At 47.4% G+C, this 12,907-nt stretch overlaps 1 protein-coding gene across 1 annotated transcript in view; it reads left to right on the top strand.

Annotated features, from left to right (window-relative positions):
• Positions 1–12,907, top strand: part of SLC26A9 (solute carrier family 26 member 9) — a 56,882-nt gene that overhangs the window by 30,624 nt on the left and 13,351 nt on the right. The window contains exons 9-13 of the mRNA XM_006137217.5: positions 2,037–2,184; positions 4,315–4,428; positions 6,071–6,148; positions 7,749–7,844; positions 11,973–12,079. Coding sequence (XP_006137279.3) covers positions 2,037–2,184; positions 4,315–4,428; positions 6,071–6,148; positions 7,749–7,844; positions 11,973–12,079 — 543 coding nt within the window. The remainder of the gene's footprint in view (positions 1–2,036; positions 2,185–4,314; positions 4,429–6,070; positions 6,149–7,748; positions 7,845–11,972; positions 12,080–12,907) is intronic.

Here is a 12,907-nt window from a genome sequence, read left to right on the forward strand (position 1 = left end):
TGAACCCTGGGGATCACTTTGGCACTAGGATTCTGTGGAGAGGTGTGTGACACTCAAGAGTGCAATTTCCAAACGTGCTGTTGGCCTGAATCAGAAAAAAACATTTCCCAGAAAGCAAAATACTCCCTCTCCAGTCCACTGGAAGATTTACTGGGATTCAGTGGGCAGGCTGCCCCGGGGAGAGAGGACAACTCCAGCTCTTTCTCGTCGCAGCAGTTTGGGGCCAAGTGAGAAGCGCCTCTCTATGGCCACTGTATCTCCAGTGGGCACAGCTGGGGGAGAGGTGCATGTCCCTCCAGCCGAGACAGGTCCAAGTTCGCCTGCCCCCAGCACTGCCCAGTCAGAGTGAGGGATGCAGCAAACTGCACACTTTCCCCTGAGGAAGGGGAACAGCCAGCAATGTTCCCATACAAATGGGGGGGGGCTTCAGTCCCTCTCTGAAGGACACCTGGGGGGTCAGAGGCTGAGGGCTGGAGCTGTCCCATATGGGAGGGGCACATCCCCAGCCACCCCCTTTCACCTGCCTGGTGATCCTGTCTCTTCTCTGTATGGTTTTATGAGAAGCAATCCCATTCCAGGCAGTTCCCGTTTTCCTGGCCCAACCAAGCCCTGACCCTGCTTTAATGTATGATAAGAGGAAGCTGTATGCTGAATTTGGTGGTCCTAGCTCTTACCACTTACAAGGAGTTATTGAACAGACAGACACAGACGTGCAGCCAGCCAGATGCACAGAAAGACAAACTGTCTCAAATATGTAGTAGATTTAGGTTCCATCCAAATGTTGTTTCAGTTTTGACTTTTATATTATGTTATATTATGGTAGAGAGACTGGGTGGGTGAGGCACCATCTTTTTTTGGGTCAACTTCTGTGGTTGAGAGACACAAGTTTTCGAGTCACACATAGCTCTTCTTTTTTCCTTCAATCCTGAAGAAGGGCTTGGTGTAACCTCAGAAGCTAACCAAAAGAAGTTGGCCCCAGAAATAATATCACCTCATCCACCTGGTCTCTCTAATACCCTGGGGTCAACACAGCTACAACAGCATTGTCTATTATCTTATCATTTGTGTTACACTATAGCATGGACAATAAAAGTCAAAATGAAACTGGGGTTTCAAAATATGAAAGTAAAAAACATTGTTTCAGCCCTATTGAAATGAATCGTTTCGATCTTTTTCAAAATGACATTTCATCGGCATTGTCTTATGCCTGTGGAACAGTTTGATTTTCTGACTATTCCGTGGGAAAATGTTTGACCAGCTCTAAATCTTTGTTGTTGGTGATGCAGTTGCTGGCGCTCTTCTCTCTGTTAGTTATGAGCCAATGACTCTGAGGATACATCTACACAGCAGGGCTAAAGCCGAAATAAACTATGGAACTTGAGCTACGTCCATTGCATGGCTTAAGTCGAAAGAGCTTATTTCGTCTTTTGGCACTGTCTCCACAGCAAGAAGTCTGAGGTAGAGCACACTTCCTCCAACTTCCCTTACTCCTTGCGAAATGAGGGTTACAGGAGTTGGAGTAAGAAATCCTCCAGCTCGACATTATTTTGACATTATGTCAAAATAATGGCTTGCTGTGTAGATGCAGACTGTTATTTTGGAATAACATCAGCTACTCTGAAATAACACTGCTGTGTAGACATACCCTGCCTGGCTCTAGTGGGGGCTGTGTTGCTCAGAAGTGGGTGTCTCTCAGATTAAAGATAGAACAGACAATGTGATTACTTAGGGTCATTTAAAATCCTTTGGCACTTTCTGCAAAAGTCCCAGCCTCCAGGCTAAATCCCCCTTGGCATCCGCAGAGCTAAATTTCCTCTGCAGTTTCATTTAGATAGGTTATTTGTCACTTCTCTTCCTAAACAGCTATGCATTTCTTCTGTGCACTGCTAAACGGCTGCTGTGTTCCTCCCAGAGATGACTGCATTAGAGTAGTGGGTGAAATGAATCCAGTGTATATAAAGCCAAATCCTGGTCTACAGGCTCCATCTCTAAACACCTGTGTCCTGTCTGCTTTCTCCTCTATTCTTTGGCTGCAGCTTTCCAGATCCCACCCTCCCCCTGGTGAGTAAGTGGAAAGATATGATTGGCACTGCTTTCTCCCTTGCCATTGTGGGCTACGTGATCAACCTAGCCATGGGACGGACGCTGGGAACCAAACACGGCTATGATGTGGACCCCAACCAGGTAACGTTTATTTAAAAGAAGATAGTCAAGATGCAGTTGGGTTGGGTATAATGAATGTGAAAGCAGGTGCTGATGGAGTAAGCTGGAGCTTCTTAAAATGCATTCTCCTTCTTGGAAATGTGTGTCTTTCTCTCCTGTGCTCCGACTCATATAATGATTTTTGTTGTAAGCTCATGAGGCCATGGCTAAGTGTGCTGGTTGGTAGTTGTTTTGCTTTCTCTCCATGACATTCCCACCTCTCTCTCGCTTTCCATCCCACTGACTGCAACAAAAGGGTCTCCTTCCCCGGGTACTTTAATATCACTGCTCCCTGCCTGCTCTGCCCATGACCCATGAAAGGAAACAGTTGCACGTGCTAGAGAAGGCACACCCCTGATGAGCACAGGGCACTCTGTTCTGGCCATGTGTTCTGGCAGCATATGAAGGAAGGGAACATTCTGCCTGCCTGACTCATGCACAAGGCAGCTTGTGAAGCTTTAGGGCATTGGGATTCCAAACATTTTTTATTCCTCATTTTCCCTCCTTTTGAAAATGCCTCTGTGAAAATAAGGATCTCTGGAACGTGGGTCCAACTATCCGCCTCAGTGGAGGACTGAATCAGCAAGAAGTGGTGAAACAGCTGGGAAAAAGGACAAATTGTCCTAGTGGAATAGGGTTTGATCTGGAAAAGAGGACCAGCAACCAATGTTCCCTGTAAGCTGAGTGCTTGGGCGGCCACCCAGGAAAGATTTGGGTGCCACCCAGCTGTTTAGCAGAGCACCCACAGACTGCAATATGTGTTTCACCCAATGGTGCACATCTGCACGTGCCTCAGTGCACATAACAAAATGTATTCCACACATGGATGGAAAAGAAATAGAGATAAGATGGCCAGCAACCTCAGTCTGTGGCCCAATAAAAGAAAATTTCTTTATGGTACTGTCTCAACGGTATTTCAACCCCATCAGGCTAAAAATTACAAATCAATTGAATAAGGATAAATGATGGAGAAACTGTGGCAAAAGAGGAGATTTTATGCACATACAGTGCACATGACCAGCCACGAGGGAGGGATAGCTTAGTGGTTTGAGCATTGGCCTGCTAAATCCAAGGTTATGAGCTCAATCTTTGAGGGGGCTATTTAGGCATCTGGGGCAAATCTGTCAGGGATGATAGTCCCTCCTGCCATGAGGGCAGCGGACTGCCCTTGATGACCTCTCAAGGTCCCTTCCAGCTCTATGAGATATCTTCATATATATAAAAAGTACTGGGATGAAAGCTGTAGCCAAATGTTGCGGTTGGCTCTCTGTTACCAAATGAACCTTTGGTAATTGTCCTGGAGTTCCCTGGCAGAAATGGTCAAACAAGAAGAAACAAATGATAAGTCTCCCATTTGGTGTTGTAGCCTCCTTTGGAAAAAGAAAAATAGCCCAACCATAAAGGGGTGCTTCAAAAACGATGGGTGGGTGTAGTTATGGAAACACACCAGTTACACCCCTGGGAAATGGAGGACAGATAGATACTTCGCTATTTGGCTACCTTTTTTCAATAGTCAGACAAAGTACATCTATCTATAAAAAAGTTCTAGCACCCATCCAGTTTTTGAGAGTACTAATAAGATTGCTTATAAACAATCTATTATAGTAGGCAATGATGCTCACTCTTTAATATGTGAAACGGAAAGATCTGGTGCATATATTCCTGTGTAATGTCTCTTTAAACAAAAGCTAATGGCTGTGTGCGTTGTTTTGTTTCTGAGATTTGCAGAGCAAGGATCTGCAAAACTGTTAAAACTTCCTGAAGGCATAGCTTTTAAAGAAACATCCAGCTGGTCTCATATTCCCAGGACCCAGCTGGAGTTGATGTGTCATCATGGGAATAACTCAGGGAATCCAGGGATGCTTCTGGGATGAGCAGGAAAATTCCTCTGGGTGAGGATGATTGGTGGGGAGAAGGGGCAGGAATGACAAATCTGTGCAGGGTGGAGGCTTTGCAGAGTCAGTGCCGCTCACTCAAGCAGGGCAGGGGAATCCCAGTGACCTATTTCTCTGACCTCGCTTTAATTGCTAGTGGAGGAAATGGAGAGCTGGCCTGGCACAAGACCGCTGTTTCCTTCCTCCTCTGACACACGCCTTCCTCCTCTCCCCGCAGGAAATGCTTGCCCTGGGTTGCAGTAACTTCTTCGGATCCTTTTTCAAAATCCACGTGATTTGCTGTGCTCTGTCCGTCACCCTAGCTGTGGACGGGGCTGGAGGAAAATCTCAGGTGATTACTTTCTTTTCCTGGCACCAATTTTCACAACTATGACCATCCCTCCGAGATTGGCATATAGACGGCCACAAAGGGGACTGTACCCAGTGGATCCATTCTCTGCTAAAATTCAGAGCCAGAGATTCAGACTCTACTGCTGCCAATCCAAAGTAACTCCGCTGATTTTAGTGAAGTCACTCCAGATTGACACCGTTGTCCCTGAGCGCAGAAGTTGAACCTGACTGCTATTTGCCTGAAGGGCTAGCTACTCCACGTGACACATGATGATCATAGAGCTGTTACTCCCTAGATTTCCAGCTGGAATCCAGACTGGGTCTCTAACTGACTGGAAGTTGGTACCATCTGATGGATGTCTCCAGCGGCCTCTGTATGGGATGAGTTTGGTAGATCCTAACACATCTTCCAGTGAGCAAGGGTCTACAGCACCAAAACCACCCTCCTGATTATCTGTTCTGCTGACAGACTCAAGAGAGGGCCAAGGATTAAGGCACCATGAGACTGACCTTCCACCTCTCTCATAGCGGGGGTTCCTCCTGGTTGGGGTTGGGGAACATTTTTGCTGGCACTTTTGCTGTCCATCCTATGGAGTGAACACCTGATGATCTGGAAGATTGTTCGGTGTAGCCAGTTCCCTTGGCCTGCAAGCGGATCAGGCAGAAGGAAAGCGCTTGTTCTCCAGCGCTGCTGATCCAGATTTCACTAATACTTAATGCATTCCATTTGAAAGCAATTCTTCTCCCTGCCAGCAGGCTCTGCTGTGTCTCACACTAGCCTTTCCACTGTGTCTCCCCACCAAAATTCCCTGATCCTTCAGATCTCCAGGTGGGCACCGGTCATGCGACGCCAGACCCGTCTTCACTAACTAAGGCTTTTAGATAGTGTCTACACTACAGGCTTTTAGCACAAGAAGCTTTTTGCAGAAGAGATCTTCCGCAAAACCTTCTTGCGCAAAAGCACGTCCACACCTCAAAAGCACATCGCAAAAGCAATGCGCTTTTGCGCAAGACAGCGTCCACACTGCATGGACGCTCTTGTGCAAGAAAGCACTGATGGCCATTCACAGAATGGCCATCAGAGCACCTGTGCTTTTTCTGATAGGCTTTTTCTGCACAAGAAACCCCTGTGGAGCATCCACACCTGCCTTTTTGCGCAAGAGCTGTAGCACAAAAAGGAGTTATTCCTCCTATTGAGCTGTAGAACAAGAAGGAGAGGAATAAGTCTACCGCCAAAAGCCCTCTGTTCTTTTGATTTACTGTATTTTTTCTTGCACAAAAATGCACTTCAGATGCGGACGCTCCGCCGGTTTTTGCGCAAAAACCTTGTAGTGCAGACACAGCCTAGCTGTTTTCTTTGCATCTGGCGCCAAAAGCAGTGACTTTGGATGGGTGCGTGTCACAGGAACAAGTCTTGGGCCGAAGCACAGAGCTCTCGTGACCTATGGGGCAGAGCAATTAGGTGTCACACCCCTACTCCTCACTGCAAATCAGTCAGACAGAACTCCAGCACTCTGACCCCCAGCCCGCTGTTCCGGCCATTAGATCCATAGTTGCCCCACCTTACTGGTCTTTGGTTTAAGGAAAAACAAAAGGTTTATAAAGTCACGGAACCTCCGTAAGCATTCATTTTGTCTCCTCAGATGGCAAGTTTCTTTGTGGCGCTGGTGGTTATGATAACCATGCTGGCTTTGGGAGTCTACCTCGACCCCCTTCCAAAGGTAAAACCCTGTGCAACCACCAGGGTCACGGAGGGTGCGGGGGCACAAGTAGGGACACCGTGGGGTATAGCTAACTCTTCTGTGTCCTGTTCCCTTTCCCGTGTCTACTATGTCCAGCCAAACCAGGTCAGCCTTCCTTGCTGTTGGTAAATCGAAGAGTTGTCAGATGAAGCTGCATGGAGCTCTAATAAGCAACACTCACCCTCCTCCATGCCATGAAACTCACCAGATCTGGGGTTTTCTCAAAACCAGGAGCACAGAATGAATCTGGCCCAAGAGTCAAGAGAATCTGAGCTCATTCCTGGTCCCAGCACAAAAACCCATGAAATGTGGCAGGCTTGGCGCAAACATGGAGTTCAGAACTTGGCTGTATTACAACTTGAAAGCCAGAGAGAGCAAAGAGAGGGGGTTGTGCCAGGACTTTCGAGGGTAGAGACTCAGCATCTCTAGCCAGGGCAGATCATCACCCCGGCGCCGCTGGGCTTGCTGCATCAGTGTAAAACAATTGCTTGAGCCCCGACACCTCTTTCATTACAAATCAATCGCGGAGCTCAGGGAAGTATTAGACCAGGCTGCCTTTTTCTTCCCATCACTTTTACTTTAGTTGCCTACTTCCTGGTGGGAAGCACCCTATGAATAAATTAGTTATTCTTGTAATTAAGTGATTGTTTATTAACTAAATATAGGCTGTGAAATTTGGTCCCAAGGTCCCCAAATATCTGGTGGGGGTGGAGATTCAGGGGGTTGGGTTGGTCCATTCTATTTAGAAGCCAAACTTCTCCACCATTGAGTATGTTCAGAACCAGGCCTATCTCTATTAATAATGACACTTACTTGGTGTTGATTATTTATACTGTAATTATTCGTACAACAGCAGCACTTACCAGCCCTAATCATGAACTGGGATTCCCCTGTGCTAAGTGCTGTACAAACACAGAACAAAAAGTTGATCTGTGCATGGGCGGTGGGTGAAGGCAGAGCTGGGGGAAGCAAGCTTCGCCAGCCCAGCCCCCAACCCTGCCCCCCAGCACTACAGAGATGTGGGGGCGGTGCATTGCCCCAGATCCACCCGCCGGCCCCCCCCCCCGCCTGCTCCCTCCCCCTGCATTACGGGGAAGGAAGTAGTGTGCCCGGCCCCAGCCTTCCCCACCCCAGAGTACTGGGGAAGGCAGGCGCTGGGGACAGCAATGCTCCGCCCCCAGGACGCCTACAGCAGGCATTCTAGGGGTGGAATGTGGGCGGGACCATGCTTGGCAGTTTGGGAAGGCAATGCCTTCCCCTGCCTAGCATATCAGCCACCCCTTGATCCGTGTCCTCTGCATAAAGCACACATAAACTAAGCCAATTCCACCGCATGGATTCCTAGTGCGAAGGAGCCATGTCCACACTGATTCTCTGGCTGGCAAAGGGGATAAAACACATTATTTTGGATCCAGATTCAAGCATGATCTTTGTGAGCTTCTCCAGTTGCTCATCCCTCATCCTTGCCCCCCTTGGCAGCCAGGCCTGGGAGCAGGCCATATTTGCAACTGTCCCTTGCGCAATAAGACTTTCACATTTCCTGTCTTGGGAGTCTAATGTGATACCCTCTCCTTGGTAGTCTGTACTGGGAGCCCTGATCGCAGTGAACCTGAAAAATTCCCTCAAGCAGCTGGCTGATCCCTTCTACCTGTGGAAGAAAAGCAAGCTGGACTGTGTGAGTATCCCGCCACAAGAGTCCCTGGGGAGAGAAGGCAAACTCTGATTACATTTTTCAATAAGGGTAAATCTCACTCCTACATAGTGGGGCAGCTCAAGACATAGGCACCACTTCAGCCCTGAAAACAGGGCTTAAATAGGACATAAGCAGCGCACTGGCCCCATACAGAAGGGTAAGTTTCACCCTATAAGCACAATAATGCCTCCAACTCAGTGTTTAGCTTGATGATCACAAGCAAGGTGCATTGTAGAATTAGTTGAGCACTGTCACACTTCATGCATGTAATGCAGAGAACTGAACTATAATCTACTGTATTTAATTGCCAATCAACTTTAAGAGCCTGTTTGTCAAGAACAAGTCAAACCGGCCCTACTCAATATCTCCAAGTCTTGACTTAAAAACTCAGTCAATCGCCCTCCAGGGCAAGGAGAGGACATCATTAAAGATAAGGACTCCAGGCACTGGCTGTCAAATAAACCCAATTGGAGACAGAAGGGAATTTGGAAATGTCTGACATTTAAAGACTTTGTTTGACTTATGTCGGTGGGTGGTATCTATGCAAACTGGGCCAAAATAGCCTACCAAATCCCAAGGAAGCTGCTTTATCTGAGAAAATGGAAAGGAATGGAAAAGGACAGATTGAGTCATTGACAGCTAACCTAAAATACTATTCAAACAGGTATGGAAGAGGAGAGGGGTTAGGATTCCAGGCAGGGTCTCTTAGGGTATGTCTACACTAGCTTGTTAGTTCGAGCTAGGTAGGCAAATGAGGGCAACCGGAGTTGCAAATGAAGCCCGGGATATAAATATCCTGGGCTTCATTTGCATGTTCCCAGGCACCGCCATTTTTAAATCCCCCTTAGTCCGAACTCCATGCCCGCGGCTACACGTGGCACGGAGTAGGTAGTTCAAATTACAGATCCTAATTTGAACAACCATTACTCCTCGTGGAATGTAGCCGCGGGCACGGAGTTTGGACTAAGGGGGATTTAAAAATGGCAGCGCCCAGAAACATGCAAATGAAGCCCAGGATATTTATATCCCGGGCTTCATTTGCAACTCCGGTTGCCCTCATTTGCCTACCTAACTCAAACTAACGAGCTAGCGTAGACATACCCTTATAGAGGTGTGACTAGTTCAATCCATGACATGAATGTTCCTGCTCAACAACACACCAGAGAACACTCAGCTACAAAGTTTTGCCAGAATACCTCTGGGCTAAGATTGTGATTTGATTTTGCATACTTAGGCTAGGTCTACACTGGGGAGAAATTCGACTTAAGATAGGCAACTCCAGCTACCAGAAGAGCAAGATTAGTGTAGCTGGAGTCGACGTACCTTAAATCAGCCCCACTATGAGAGATTCACAGGAAAAACTCTTCTGTCAACTTCCCTTACTCTTTGCAACCCCATGGAGTATCAGGGCTGACATGTGCACAAACAGCATTTGATTAGGCAGGTCCTTATTAGACCTGTCAAATCAAACCCTGGAAGATTGATCTACAGAACATTGATCTCCAGGTAACTATAGATAAGACCTGGTCTGTGTCTAAAAGTTAGTTTGACCTAGTCTGTGAAAAACATTACATCTTGGCAGTGTAGTTCTGTCAAGCTAACTCCAGAGTAGATGCAGCTGTAGAATTCCATTGTCAATTTAGCTACAGGCTCTTGGCTGGAATTACTACAGTGATAGAAAAACTCTTTCCCCCGAATAGTAACAGTCTGTATTATCCTGCTGCATCTATGCTGCTGTAGCATAGGCATATTCATAGTTATCCCAGTAAAAAACGTAGTGGGTGCAGTTCTGTTGGATCAAGGGTGGGCAAATACCAGCCCGTAGACCGGATCTGGTCCACCAGGGTTAGCTCCCCACCACTATATTTACCTGTCCGCATCCAGGTACTGGCGATCACAGCTCCTGTTGGCTGCAGATCGCCATTCCCAGCCAATGAGACCTGGAAGCAGTGTCCCAGTCCATGCCACTCCCATTGGCCGGGAACAGCGACCCCCGGCCAACAGGGACTGCGATCACCGGTACCTGCGGAGGCGGAAGTAAATATAGTGGCGGCGACCCGCCAGGGGCTAACCCTGGCAAACCATGTTATCGCCATCTCTGTGTCAGATAAAGGTGCCTTATATCAATATAGCTTTTTTAAATACTTGAACTGAAACAAACTATACCAGTATAACCACTTTTTTTATACTGATATAATTGCACCTGCACTATAGCACCCTTAAAACAACAAAACCTGTAAGCATAGAAAGCTCAAACTCTCTGTCTTGACTAGTCAAAAAGGTACCTCTCTAAACCAAGGGAGCTAACCTGACTTGAAAGGCCATGTTAACAGCTAGTTTAGACATAGTTTAACGCTGTTAAAACGGTGCCAATTGGTTTTGTTGTGGCATACAGGAGAGCTTAAAGATTAGTCTTGATTACCAAAAGCATTTGAAATTAGGTTAGGTTTAGCCAACTTGTTCATTAAACTCAATCTAAACCAAGCCAGGTTTCCTAGTCCAGACAAACTTGAGTCATATCAACTAACCTGATTTTAAAAACACCTATTTTCACCCTGATCCAAATAGACCCGAAGTTTGGATCTATCTTTGAATTTCCATAAAGTTCTAGGGGCTTGGGTCCAGTTTTTGAGTTCAGATCCATCTTACTGATGTAGGTCCAAGCTGTACTGTCTTTTGGATCAAAATGTCAAGAAAGATTGCCCTCTGCTGTTTTGGAACACAAGAGGGCTTGATCCTGGTATTCTGGCCAATTTTCAGTTAGTTTAATTGCATGCTGGTGCAATCTTCCCTGGAATTTCTATTGGATACAGTGACCTTCTCCACTTCCTGTTCTAAACTGTTGTCACAGCTTTGCTATGTGATATCAAATAGCTGTTGTGCTTCACCTGAGAACTGGCTGCATGGATCACTGTTCAGGTATCACATAGTTTAGAAAGGACTTATGAGGAGGAGAAGTCATTGATAAAATTATTTGGTTCTGCTGCTCTCTCCTCTGTCTCATACCACCTTATATCTGGGATTTGAATGTAATGGTGTTACCCTGGTGTGAATGAAATCAGAATCAGGCCCGTTACTCCCGTTGTGGGCGAGACGACAACTGTGTAATGTTTCTCAGAGGGCACTGCTTCCATATCAGTTACGTATCTACCAGCTGTTAAAAAATCTTTTCAAGTAGAAACACATCTCTGCTACAAGACTGCCAGCTGATCAGCAGCAGGGGCATTCAGAAAGATGCGACTAGATTGGAAATACATTAGAAAACAGCAAACGTCCTGTCTTGACTAGTGAAAAAGGTACTAGTCTGGTTACTGAGGGGTTTACGAAGTACTATACTAATGTACAGACACCTTTCTAAAGCTGAGGAACATGAGTGGCTGGTAATGAAGGCCAGGGAAGACACAGACTTCCCAAAACTTCCTACATGCCCGACCACCACAGGCTGGGGCTGCCGCCGGGGAAGGCTGGAGCCATGGCACAGCAGCTCAGATTCTCCACCCACCTGGAAGGAATGGGGCCGCGGTGCAGCATGGCAGTGCCAGCCCTCCATATGACCAGGAAGGATCGAGCTGGGGTGGGCAGAGCTTGGCTGCAGTGGCGGGGCCTCGGGCAGAAGGGATGGGACGAGGATGGAGCTTGCCTTCTGCAGATGGGCGTTCACCTACCGCCCATGCTGAGGAACTTCAGTTTATGGCAAACGTGCCTCAGTGTCCCAAGAGCAGACACCGTACGTGAAAACATTTTCTTTTTGTTTTTGTGCTCCGGACAGCTACTTACCACTAGAAACGGGCTTAAGTGGTAAAATTTAGATCGAGTTTTTTAATCCCCAACCAATAGGGATTTGAGTTCCAGTCCAGCTGACCTTGCAAATGTTTCATCAGAGTGTTCACCTCTAATCTTTTCCATCCATGTGCAGAATAAAATTGTATGTGCACAAAGGCATGTGCAAATGTGCACCACCAGTAGAAACAGAAAACCTGGCAGTGAGTGCTCTGCTAATCAGCTGGGTGGCATTTGAATCACTCCTGAATGACAGCAAAAGCACACAGCTTACAGGGAACCCTTCTCTGTGCCACAGAAAAATGACCTGCTATTCTTGTCTTTCCACAGTTGGTCTGGCTGGTGAGTTTCCTGTCGGCTTTCTTCTTGGGCCTGCCATTTGGACTCGCCGTCGGAGTGGGATTTTCTGTGCTGGTGGTGGTGTTCCACACACAGTTGTAAGTAGAATCTGAGCGCTGTGCCCATGCAGAGAACTTTCCAGTCACAAAACAACCTGTGGGCTCTTGGATCAATGGCTTTCGGGCTAGATTTTCAAAGGAAGATCTGACAGGAGCCCCTGGGAAAACGCAGGCACCAGACCCTCCCCTTGGAATGTGTCAATAGGAATGTCGGTTGTTAATTAGTGCCTGGTTTCCATTCCTGTGCACCGGGGCCGCTGACGGGGGCGAGGAGAAGCTGCCCCAGGGGCTGGCAATTTAAAAGCTGCCAGAGTCCCAGGCTTTTTAAATCGACTCTGGGGCCTTGGGCGGCGCTGAAGACTAGCCCCTAGCCCCGCTCCTTCTGCCTAACCCTCTGCCCCGTCCGGGAGCCCCGAGCCATGCACGTGGCCTGGTGAAGTCTGTCAGTTTCCCTGCTATGCATAGTAGCCCAGGTGCCTGTTCCAAAGTGGGTGTAACTCTGTAACTATTTACCCTGCTCAGAAAAACACCAGCTCCATGTGACTTTCCCTAAAGAATCCCCTGCTCATTAGGGTGAAATCCACCTTTGTGCAGAGCCTGCCACAAAACCTACACGCTACTTATGCCCCTCGGCATAGGCCTTCACTGGTGCATAGCCCTCCAGCTGGACCTCGGCACAAGAGTGAATTTCAACCACAAAGCAGGGCAGCCTTGTGAATGAACCTTGCTCTTGCCAGTACCCAACCCAATCAGGCACCCAGTCTTGTGAGAGCCTCCAGGTGTTACTAGAATATAAATAAACAAGAACCCTCGTATGCGGCACACTTGCATGACAGCAAGAGAAGCAGCATTTTTCTTCCCTGTCTT

Source organism: Pelodiscus sinensis, chromosome 27 (genome assembly GCF_052426305.1).
Source record: "Pelodiscus sinensis isolate ZL-2025 chromosome 27, ASM5242630v1, whole genome shotgun sequence".
NCBI classification, from domain to species: Eukaryota; Metazoa; Chordata; order Testudines; family Trionychidae; genus Pelodiscus; species Pelodiscus sinensis.